Source organism: Cydia strobilella, chromosome 5, assembly GCF_947568885.1.
Source record: "Cydia strobilella chromosome 5, ilCydStro3.1, whole genome shotgun sequence".
Classification (NCBI taxonomy): domain Eukaryota; kingdom Metazoa; phylum Arthropoda; class Insecta; order Lepidoptera; family Tortricidae; genus Cydia; species Cydia strobilella.
In genome coordinates, this window is record NC_086045.1 from 9,188,685 (window position 1) to 9,201,871 (window position 13,187).

Sequence of the window (13,187 nt, forward strand, 5' to 3'; positions counted from 1 at the left end):
GTGAAGTTTATAAACAGTGCTCATATAAAAATTTGATTTTTCTTAACGGTTTTTTGCTTAAAAATATTGTAAAAACATGCTTACTAACATAATATTAACAAGTTTTGGAAACAAATCAAATTATTTTATTAAATATTTTGATTTGTTTTTTTAATTATTCACACTACTATATATAAATTATAAACTGTAACAGCAACAACATGAACCACAAGGCCACCTCGCCACGGCGGTACCCGTCCCAATTTCTTGACTATAGGTATGCCATCTTAGTAAGACTAGGCGTCTTTGACCAGCTCTAAGGGCAAGCAGTGCGCGCTTGCACCTCCTAAACGAGATCCCGTAATTACGTTATAGCGAGAGAGACTGGTGCTGCCATCTATGAACAAGTTTTGGAAACAAATCAAATTATTTTATTAAATATTTCTATATAATTATAAATTATAAACTGTAATAGACTGTAGGCTGTGTGTGTATGGGTTTCCAAAACTAGTTCATAGATGGCAGCACCAGTCTCTCTCTCTATAACGTAATTCCGTAAGGAATTCGTTTAGGAGGTGCAAGCGCGCACTGCTTGTAAAAAAAACAATACAGTAAGGCGTCATACTCACGAGCGCTTTTTCAAAGCGCGTTAAAAAAGCGTTTGAATAACATAAATGGAAACATGTGTATGGATTTTTAACTTTAAGCCTTGGTCTTTAAATCAAAATGAGCGTGCGGGCAGATTCAAGCGCTTTTTTAACGCACGTTGAAAAAGTGCTCGTGTGTAGTAGGGTCACATATAATTCCCGTCCGCTTAAACAGGAAAATGATGATTTGTTTTTTTTTTTTATTTGAGTTTGACCATAAAGAAGTACTTCCCGTACTATTTTTGCTACAATATTGTGAACATATCCGAGCATATTGGAGAAAATTATATTCAACTACATAAATGCGTCCCTAATACATTTAGTTCCGCGCAAGCGGAAACCAATATAATTATTATTGCCTATTCAATTTCAATTGTGAGCTTTATCGACATCAACTAGCTAATAGTAATGACAGCTTGGCTTCTTAATCCATTTTCACATTTAATATTAATTAGTACATAAACACAAATTACTAATTCCATTATATGCTAGAGGATTGTCATAGCGCTACGAAGACAGCTTAATAGTACATGCGTTTAATATTAAAATAGTGTTGCTAAGTTCTAACACACGTTTCACCCTTTCTTGTCCCATAGGACATAAGTGAGAACAATATATTTAGGTACTTACATGCTCATTACCAACCCTTCAGAGCTAAGAATAGCTATTGTTAGTCTGGAATTACCACAGGACCCCTTGTGACAGCCCCACGCACTGCCTCGCACTCCTCGCAGTGCCATCGCCCACACTGTTAGGTGGTTGTCACACTGCCGCCGCGTCTCGTTGCGAGACGCGGAGCAACGGACTCGCATGCGGAGACAACGCACTAACGTCCGAGTTTTCTCCGCATCTCCGTCCGGAGCTGCGATGCGCGACGTCCCGCGTCTTCCGTCTCGCGTTCATTTCACATTCGAACGTTAAGAAGGTGAAAACAGTTCCTATTTGTCGATGAAATGGAAACAGAACTTATTCGGAACGCTGCGGTGATACTTTCAGTTTGGTTTTTGTACAATCGAGTCATAAAACGCAGAAGACACTGGGTACATCCCTATTTACAAACCAGACCTATAAATGGGTATTTTGCTATGCTAGAGATTACCAAGATTTAAGGCAACACAAAGAAAAAAAAATTAATTGCACCCGTATGGGCCGTATGTCAACCGCGTCATTTGATTATTTGCTAAGCAAAATTGGAGTGATTATTACTGGCGCGGACACAAATTTTCGATGTTCTATTACGGCGGAAGAAAAGCTTTGGCTTACACTCAAGTAAGTAATAATCTACTACTTCAATTTTATAAGTATTCCTTATATTTAGATTATGATTAAAACCGATACTATAAAACTAAATACATTTGGAATTAAATAAAAACAATATTTAGAATAAGTAACTTTGGACGACTTTCAATTTCAAAAATAAACTTATCGACGTCGATATCCATTGCGCCTACGTCCTTGCACTAAAATCCGTATGGCACTGCGGAGCTCAGTGTGTCGTAATACCATGCGATTTTTCTATACAAAATCAAGACTCTACATACAAAGTTAAAAAACGCATCAACGGACCCCGCTGCGAGATGCGGAGCAGTGTGACGACCGGCTTAACTGACAGTTCGTAAACCGTATTACAAAAGGCATATTTTTAAATAGCCTATATTGTGTCCCACTGTTGTCGCCTGTCTTCCGCAACTCGTCACGGCTGTGTGCATGCTCCCGCCAGTCGCCACAAAATGAGTCCCAGGTCGTCTCCATGAAGCTTTCATATTAACAATCATACATAAGTCGTCATAGGAAGGCGACCCGGCCGGAAACGCTCGTTACACCCGCGAACTCGAAAACAAACTACCTATAAATGGTTTTTCACCAACTTCTTAAGATTTCGCTAGTCTCGCAAAAAGTCGCTAACGAGTGCCTTAATTCCGGTCGAAGTCGACCGTCGAAGCACCTTGCGGAGTTAGTCTCAATTACCCACGGCACGAGTGAGAGACGCCGGGCGCCCGGACCCTCCCGCCCTTTCCTTTTTACTTTTTTACACTTCCGGCGATATTAATATTTTTTTCGGCATTTTATCCACTAGAGTTACAAAGTAATTTGATCCAAACGTTGAGTTATTTCCTCATATTGGCTGGTAGAATTAACGTGAGGATTTTGAATCATAAATATTTAATAGCATTCATTTCGACTGTATCTATGTATAATGTTTTACAGTTATTCAACTTATCGAAACACACGCTACGCTCGTTGTTCAATTTTGGAATATTTCGCTTGCTCGGGTATCAATTATTAGCACGAGAGGTTAAACAATAACTTTCCCCCTTGTAAAACAAATAACTTTTAAAGACATATTAATAAACATCAAGTGGAGGAGTGAACACACACACAAACGCACACACACAAACAAACACACACACACACACACACACAACACACACACACACACACACACACACACACACACACACACACACACACACACACACACACACACACACACGCACGCACGCACGCATGCGCGCGCCCACGCGCGCTCAACAACACAATTTTGTAATACCTAGTACCTAAGCAAATGCGTATTATTAGGGAGAGGTATTATTAGTAGGGAGACCTATTATTCGCTTCACGATTGTATCCTAGTTATAAGTAAGTCTATACTATTCAAAGCTGTTGGTCTTCTAATAAAATAAAATAAATGCCTCGCTACTGTTGTTAAAGGAGCTGTCATTGGAAAGAATTATTCATTCAAAGCCTTCAACGCACATACTATTATCCCAGGTTCACTAACGGTTTTCTGCATAGTAAAATAATGATATACATAGCATATATGTCTCAGCTTTAAATACACCCTATATTCTAAGTCCTCTGACAAAAAAAAACCGCGATCGCTTGCAACTTGAGTCATGTTGTTTGCAATTAGTTGATGTTGTTTAAACAGAATGCTGCTACACTCCTACACTGTACATATTTATTTTATCGTAAGAGTTCGGAATGGGGTCGTCCCGCGCTCGCTAGCGCCTTGAGTCCCGATGCTGCTCTCAATTAGTTAGTGTTTCAGTTCGACCAGCCACGCCTCGCCGTGTCGCCACTCCGCAAACTTGCCCAATTATTGTCACTGGACGTCGTAAACGCCCTCACATACTACGATCCCTCCTATAATATTCGAACGTGAAACTTTTAATTATTAGTGCGCTAACAAACGGTGCGACTATAGACTTCATGGTATATTATAAGATCATTTTTTCTCGTATAAAGTAACTATAGTTGGTCAAACCAAATTGTCAGTAAATCAGAACAAAAACTATACTCATCCCAGTACTAGTGTAAGACAAAGATAGTATGATTCTCTTTGTCTATGTTTGAAATGAGACAGTCCTTTGACAAACTATAATAGCGTTGTTGTAACACGACCATTATCCACAAAACAATTGAAAACTATATGACATATCAATGACATTTCGAATAACGATCGTCCGAGATAGTACTTGCGTTTAGTAGCAAATGTATAAACTCATACTACTCGTAAACACTAGTCAATATGTAAATAGGCCCTAAGGCAAGTGTACACGTTCGTAGGGGCCTTGTCAGATAAAAATAAATCATTGATTATCTCCAAAATGGAGTTATTAGAATACCGGTTTCTTTGATGAAGTTACTTAATTTAAGCTCAGGAATGCACCCTTGAAATTAACGGAACTTAAAAAAAACACCGTATATAGTTCTTTAAACACTGTATAATATTTATATGTGCTGTTACGATATCTAATATATTTTGACTGCTCCAGCAATTTTATTTATTGATTAAATGACTGCCAGTGATATCGAAATAGTACATTACGATACAAGTGCGAAAACTAGGAAATTCGCAACGAGTGGCGATAAATCAAAACACAACCGAAGGGAGTGTTTTAAATCGACACGAGTTGCGAAATACCTATTCGCACGTGTACCGTACAACGTTTTACAATACATAATTATGGCCCTTTAAATTTTCGGCATAGGCATTATGAGATTAACGTAATTTTTTTTTCGTGTTAAAAAAAAGTTTTTAATTTATTTACCACATGCATGGTCACCCTACAATTAGAATACATCCGTCAAATACTGGTATTCTGTGACAAGTGGCAAATTGACTGTCATCAGTGGTTACTTTTGAAAACTCGTATCCCACTCAAGCATGGAGACTATATAAAGGAGCCAAATCTCTATGTATGAAAAGTGTCCATCAAAAAACAGTAATTAATAGGCGGCGCCACCATACACCGAAATACTACCAAAAACAACCTACGTATTTTGGTCGGGTTATTTGTTGCCTTATATGGTTCATGTTATACTCATGTCCCAGAGCCTAACTAGCGCCACCGGAGAGATTAGGAACTATTATTTACAGCTGAAAGCTGGTCACTTTTGCAATAGTTCTGCCATAAGAGATTGTCGTCCTTTCTATACCGTCCATACACTCAAGTACGACAGTTTATTTTCTTCATAATCAAAGTGCTGACATAACGCTTAAAGAGGTTTTAATGTTTATTTATTAGGTGTGACCATGATTGTAAATGATTAAGTTTGTCCTCGTCAAAAAGTAAAAAAATGTGAAAAAGTGTGATTGTTTCACGTAAGTACGATGGTAACCAATCAATTAACAGTTACTAAGTGTGCAAGGTTAGTCCTGATTACGTCGCATGAATCAGCCTGTATACATATTCTAGCAGGTTTTAAAATAGCGATAGGGCGAATATTCGGTTTTCGGCAAGTTTTCCAATGGTCGGGTTCGGCTAACTTATTCGGTTAAAGTGCCAAATATTCGGCAAATCAATTTTATTATATTTCTTATTTTGCAACACTGTAAAAAGTAAGGTCCTCCAGAACTTTTCAAGTACTGTCTTGAGATTATTTTAAATAGATCCCATACAAAAGATAACTTTCATTTAACATGATTAGACAACGTTTCAGTGAAAATAGAATTATGCAACAAAACTCAAATTAGATTCCTGAAACAAATACGCGTTGGAGTAATTATAACTTTGCTTAATAGAAGACGAAATTTGTTTAAGTATGAAGGAAGACGTATTCTGAGTAGCGTTATAAACTTTGCCATTAAGGTTTTATAAGCTTTCGGTAGGTACTGATCAAGCATACTAAGTCGCTTAAGTTATTATTCAAAGAAACCGCCGATTTTAGCCGCTATCGGTGCATCCATCCATAATGAAGCGCTAACTCGAACTTAGTTCAAAGTGCAGTTTAATCCTGCCGTGCGAGTTGGGTAACTACGCATTTTAAACAAAAGATTTTATCTACATACGTAAGTGACAATGTTGAATTGAAAGTACGAGTAAGTGTAAGGCCTGAGTTGGGCGTGCAGCGGGGCGAGGAGTGCGGCGTGCATGTTAAACAAATGCAAACGTAGAGCGGCCTTAATGCACGCTGCTCAAATCACTTGTGAGCCCGACAGCCCGACGCCACGCTGCACGCCCCGCCGAACGCTCCGCTTCGAGCGTCCACTCAGGCCTTACACTTAAATAGTGCAATTTAAAAACTACCATGCTAACTCCGCACGACATAAATTCATATATTAAAAACTATTCATTCGCAAAACAGGGTACACGGGCAACGTGAGTAAATGAAGTCGCAAACTTTTCACATTAGCGTCGACCTCGCCGCATCCTACCCACTTCAATGACACACTTTTTACAATAGAAATTGTATGTGTAGTTGTGTAAATATACAGAGTTGTAATCTCTGTTGGCACAAACAGGAGTAATTCTACTGGCTGGTTCCCTTAGTGAAGGAAATTCGTGGGTTTGCAAAGTAATAAAAACGGTTGATTTATTAAGAATGCCATTAAGAGTTAGAGGCGTGAACGAAAGTAACGGCGGATCATTTGGGCGGTCTTCATACTCGTATTATTGCTATGTACGACTGTACGTGCATAGCGCTGTCACGGTCGTACACCGGAGCGACGTGCGAAATCGCATCAGTGATATAATCGCGTTAAGGTGACATTCGGATGAATACTGCAAGCAGTAATTAATGTTGCAACGTTACGGGCGATGTCACTGTCAATTTCCTTGATAACTAGCTTTGTTATTGCCGCATTACTGCCGCAATTAGAACTTTCAATTCGTCACTCATTTTATCAAGGGATTTGACAGTGAGATCATTCTTGTCTGTATCGTTGACATAGATAGCAGTAATGTAGTAAGAGTAATTTTATACTTTGCAGTCGTCATCCGAATGTCATTTTTAGGGTTCCGTACCCAAAGGGTAAAAACGGGACCCTATTACTAAGACTCCGCTGTCGGTCTGTCCGTCTGTCTGCCACCAGGCTGTATACAGTTGAAATTTTCATAGATGATGTATTTCTGTTGCCGCTATGACAACAAATACTAAAAAGTACGGAACCCTCGGTGCGCGAGTCCGACTCGCACTTGGCCGGTTTTTTCCTGTTTATTTTATCCGTTCAACATTAACTCAACTCGCATAAAACTAAACTAAATGTAAGTAGTAGTTGGGAATATTGAATTGGGACATGGGAAGTTCGTTGATGGTACCTATTCAGTCCGTGCATGACTGTGGCGCCACCCTGCCGGGTGTGGGACACTGTAGCGATCTGACAGTTCATTAATTGTCAAATAGTATGGAAATTTTGTCCCACTAAGCACTTCGCACAGAGCCAATATCATAAGTTTGATTCAACGGCGCATCAACATCTCCCGCGCTGAATCCGTATGATAGTTCATTTTTATGTGGAGTAGCTGTCACGTAAAATGTATCTAGACATATTTTGGAAGTTATAGCACATTAATTTATTTAGAAATGTTACATCTTAAATAGTTAGTAGTAGGGTCATTCGATTTCGACGCGGAAGGTATTGTTCAGTAATAACATATACTAATCTATGGTATTGTTGGCCTCGAGCTACTGGGCGAGTCGAGCAACATTTCTTAATTTATAAAGTAGGCTAACTGAACTACTACCATACTTAGTATATAATACCTATATATAGTTGGTCAAACCAAATTGTCAGTAAATAAGAACAAAAAAAACTGGCCAAGTGCGAGTCGGACTCGCGGTGCAAGGGTTCCGTACATTACACAATTTAAACAATGTATTTTTTACTCGAAGAACAAATTAAATTATTTTCTATGAAAATATTTTAATTTGTGTTTTTTTCAAGTAGACATTACTATTTAAACTAACCCAATTTAATTTAATTTAATTTCGACCCATGCCACCGTGACCGGATAGCCGAGCGGTGCAGGCACCTGTCCGGTAAACGGGGTACGCTGGTTCGATTCCAGCTCTGGACTCTGGAGGCTTTGGTAATTTTTTCCTTCGTATATGACATTTATTTCAGTTTAATGTATTTTTATATGAAACGTGAGTGAAATGTCTTTAAAAAACCCGTAGGGGTCGGATCAAAAACTAAGTAATTAAGCCCGACTCACGCTTGACTTCACATTTTTAATAGGTTTTTCTGTAATCTATAGGTAAAGATCTAGTTTGCGTATATTTTTCAAAATTTTAGACCCAGTAGTTTCGGAGATAAAGGGGGGGGAGAATGGTCATTTTTTGCCCATTTTCTTGAATAACTTCTAAATTATACATTCTAAAATTATAAAAAAAAATACATTTGAGATTCTCACAATGAGCTCTTTCATTTGATATGTAACACGACATAGTTTGAAAAACTTTATTTTTTAATTTTCACATTTACCCCCCAAAAGCGGCCCCCATGTTTAAAATGCATTTGTTTACGTTGCATGTTCGTCTTTGGATCACAAACTTACATATGTATACCAAATTTCAACTTAATTGGTCCAGTATTTTCGGAGAAAATAGGCTATGACAGACGGACAGACAGACAGACAGACGCACGAGTGATCCGATAAGGGTTCTGTTTTTTCCTTTTGAGGTACGGAACCCTAAAAAACTATACTCATCTTTTTCTTTTGGGTCTAGCACCTAGTGTAAGACAAAGATAGTATGATTCTCTCTGTCTATGTTTGAAATGAGAATCCTTTGACAAACTATAATTCATACTTGTATTTTTTACGTAGTAATTATTAATTGTGTGGTTAAAAATATCTCTGAAGTAGCTACAAAGGTAAGAAACTGAACTTTTAATACTCAAGTCTTGGAGACTCTTAGATACACCTCGAGTTTTGAAAGTGTTATTCACATCTCGGATCCCGCTGACTCCCTATGTAGCCTTAAAATTCAATTTTAAACTTATAGGTTCCGTAACTGGTGACCGAAGAGCTGGCGGCTTCCTCGCACAACGACATTGCGATACAGCGAGGAAATGCCGCCAGCATCCTTGGTACAATGCCTCAAGGGCCTATTTTAGATTGAAGCTAGTTATTAATTTCGTTTACGTAGTACCACTGTATATATCTTGTATGTAAATAATGAGTTTTAAAGGTTCCGTTGACCGATAATAGCGCCGATGGAATATCGGCAAAGTTCACAGCAAAACCTACAAATGTTGCCTCCTCGGAACAGTACGCCAGCTCGATCATTTTGACTTTAAGCCAAACTGTTTAGTGTCATTATTCAGCCAGTGACCCAGTTGTGTTGTTGCAGGGTGTGCGCAATGTTCCTGCCGGAGTTTGCAAGTTTCGTGGCGGCCATGCTGTTTGCCGTGCACCCGATACACACCGAGGCGGTAAGTACAGACAGGGTTTGCATATTGCAACTATTTAGTAAAAACTAACCGAATTTATGGGGCGTCTTTGCCAAATGTGCGAAGCTATGACGGCAGTGAATTGTTTTTGGCAAATAGGCTTTTTAGGGTTCCGTATCCAAAGTGCTGCATCTCCTTCGCATATACGAGTATATTGATGAAGCGGATTAAAGTTACTGCTGCGGCATTGCGTGGGCGATGTTACTGTCAATGTCCTGGATAAAACTAGTGGCTGATTTAACGTTCTATATAATAACGACAATAATGCGGCAACGACACCAACCCAATTTATCATGCAAATACATACTAATGTAAACTTAAGACTCAAAAATGATAATGATGTGAGAGACGGCAAATAAACAGACGCACGAGTACCTATTGAGGTACGGAACCCTAAAAATGGAAAATTTAAACACTAATTTTGCGCATGCTAAAATTCTACTTAATGTAACTTTTTCAACTTTCTACTGTATTAAAAAATACGGTTTTAGTCGGCTGTAAATCTATTTCGCATAACTCAGTCTACTGCTTTTTGGAATGTTCAATACAGAACGTAAAACAGAAGAACCAACATAACGTTCGTGTTGTAAACGTATTTCGCAGTTCGCTCTGTTTGCAATCAGTCTATTACGGTCCAGTAATTTGATTTTTGTACCATTTTGTCAATTTGTAGGTACCTTGTCACAGTATGTAGAAACATTGCCATCTTGTAAAATTTAAAATGCTAGCACTAAGGGTAGGTAATTTTTGTTGGATATTATTCGTGTCTTAGTATATGTATATGCTTTCTAGCAAAGATAGATATAACTCCGTAATAGATGGATACAGTCTAAGGAAAAAACGTGCCTCGAAAATCACGAAAATTTGATTCTCGATCAGATGGCGTCACTAGTTTTGGCCTACTCTCGTATAGAGGGCTTTGACTGTTTCGTTTGTTATTTATAATTTTAACGCATACCAGTGAAAGAACATGGGTCAAAATCATATAAAAATAATTAATGCAAATAAAAAAAAACATTTATCCATATTTAAATACATTTTAACGTATTTTTATAAATCTTCATTTTTAGTTTTAAAGTATGTCAATAGATGGCAGTGAATTTACTGTGGTTACAAAATGTACTATGACAGTACCGCTCTATCTTATTATATCCTCATTGTTTCTAGTAATCATATACCTAAAGGTTACATAACCTGAAGTACTTTCCGACTATATAGGCACTGTATAAAGCCAGCTCCGAAACATCTTATCGTACTTTTTATATTAATAGCAACATGTAATTTTATGCTTTGTATAAGGGCTAGGAACACGATATATCGCAAATACAGCGTAAGGGTAACATTTCTCCTCCACAATCCGAAATTCAACGATAGCAAGCAACAGCTTAGTTCAATTGGAGCAGCAAGAATAATAATCATTGTTATAGGTAATAATATACTTGTATTAATAAACCCGAAACTATAGCTACTTACGAGTAACTACAAAGGTATGAAAGTCGCGTTCCGTTTTCATATTTGCTAAATGTCAAGCGTGAAAAGGTCAGATATTGCCGTCCGGATAGTTTCACCCACCGGATAGTTTTGACCTTAATTTACTAATTTATAATACTATATACATATTTACATTAAATAAAATAAAAAAAATCATTTTATTTCTCATTATTTATTTCATCAGTCATGTTTTATTATCTCTGATAACTTGTCAAAAACCTGTTAAAGGTACAGTATGTATAAGTTACTCTATGGTTTACTAAAAAGGCTAGTGCTGCACTCTGGTGGCAGAACATTGCAGTAATATCCTCTATAGACGGCGATTTGGGGCAGATTTTCTATTTCTACTTTATTTTTAAGTTTACTTTATTTGTAGTTTAAATTTTAAGGCCCTTTATTGTTTATTGTTATTCTATAATATATTCTGTTTTTTATTTCGTAGACTGAAATGACATTTCATGTGGAACTAAGAAATGTCATCTCATGCACATGAAACGTCATTTTAGTCTACGGAATTACTTAATTATATTTTACTATAAATTAAAAGTTTTTGTAAGATACTTATTAATAATATTTGAATGGCAACTATATTGATGTAAATTTGTTTCACACCTGCCGTGTCAGAACTGTTTTTAGGGTTCCGTACACAAAGGGTAACATATGGAACCCTATTACTAATATTGCTGCTATAACTGCTACTTATAACGATAAATAAAAATAAAAAAGGGAATCTCCACTTCTCCATACAAGAAACGTATTTTATTGAGTATTTTATAACTTTATAACGGTTTAAGATATTTGTATCTCACTTACAAATTCGGTATGATAATAAAGAAAAATATATTGCATAAATGAAAACAAATCATAAAAGCTGGCCAAGCGTGAGTTGGACTTAAGGAAAAAAATGTGTGATGGTACGGAACCCTTGAACCGCGAGTCCGACTTACTATTGGTCAGTTTATTTTAATCGTGAGTAAATCAAATAGGCAAGAGCTGCAATGATTTCGCGTTGAATCTGCCATTCGGTTAATACTCGTAGCGAAATTAAACGGTTTGTATCGGAAACAACGGCTGTTCGCCAATTCCCTCGTTACATTTTTAATCTCGGACGATTTTTTGCATACCACCGTTAACATCCTGACGGGCAATATTTCACATTTCATTACCTACGTGACTATTATCCGACATTATTTTGGAATGATTCCAGTTTTTGCTTCGTCGATATAATCGAAATATTATCCGAGTTTTTCTGGGATTATGGTTAACAATTTGTTGATTTATTAGCTGGCTGTACGTGTATCTACAGAGATGAATAAATGCAGAGATGAATGAATTAATGAGGTTTACAAATTGTCAGTTTACAATATGGACGATACATAGATCTGGGGGCACGGCCGTGCCCCCGCCAAGACGAGACAAAGGGCAAAAGGCAGTGCATATCTTTTCTCGGCACGTTTCGCCGTATTTTCGAACCCTCGTAGTTTCGGCTTGGACAATGCTAGAGAGCTGAAATTTTTTGTATACCATGTACTCAGTAGACTTATCAAAAACACCAAGTTTTATTAAGCTACCTATTATACTTAAAATTTTATAGTACCTTAATTTTCACTGTCCGAAACACATGAAATTCGCGTCATAGAAAATACAGACTACTTCCTGAAGTCTTAGAAGGCTGAAATTTGGCATGTAGGGATGGGTCTGTATGCAGACACATATGGTGACCAGAAATCTGTAACTTTCGCCCTGCAACCTGTACCTAAAAATACCTCTAATCCTGAAAACATTGGTTCCTGAAGTCCTAGAATTGTGAAATTTTGTGTGGTAGCCGTGATTGGAATGCTTATACAAAAACAACGGTAAAAAAAAAACCAAAAAGTTTTCGAAGTATCGATTTGAACCAGGTTCACGTAAACCAGCCAAAATAGCGCCCTCTATATTGGCACTGTTTCTTGCACGAATTAATAAACTAGTGAATATGAAATGACAGCTATTTAGCGGCATACATTAATAGCAACTTTCCATTCCAATAGGGTTTTACCGGTTGTCATTTTTAGAATGAATATCAACTGTAGGTAACATATACCACGGTCTAAAATATAATGTCAAAGTTATGAAACATAATCTGTTATTTAATTATTTCAAAATAGCTCGCCTAACACTAATCTAATACAGCTACTCAACACTGGATGGCGCCGTAATGAACTTTGAAAAATATATTAAAATCGCTTACTTATCACACGCGAGTGAGGGCTAAACAAACCGGTATAAGTAAGCTCTCCGATTACGCTTATTTTGTTACGGAGCTTACGGTCAGGTTACACTGGTGGGTCCGAGATATCTACACGCCTACGAGTAGCCAGCTGTTGAGAACTCTGTCTGACACACCAGTG

At 37.5% G+C, this 13,187-nt stretch overlaps 2 protein-coding genes across 4 annotated transcripts in view; both read left to right on the forward strand.

The window, feature by feature from the left end:
• LOC134741652 (protein O-mannosyl-transferase Tmtc3) overlaps positions 1–13,187 on the forward strand; it is a 173,400-nt gene that overhangs the window by 135,261 nt on the left and 24,952 nt on the right. For both annotated transcript variants that reach the window (XM_063674508.1, XM_063674509.1), the window contains exon 3: positions 9,207–9,288. In XM_063674508.1, coding sequence (XP_063530578.1) covers positions 9,207–9,288 — 82 coding nt within the window. The remainder of the gene's footprint in view (positions 1–9,206; positions 9,289–13,187) is intronic.
• LOC134741701 (troponin I) overlaps positions 1–13,187 on the forward strand; it is a 443,517-nt gene that overhangs the window by 68,624 nt on the left and 361,706 nt on the right. The window lies entirely within an intron of this gene.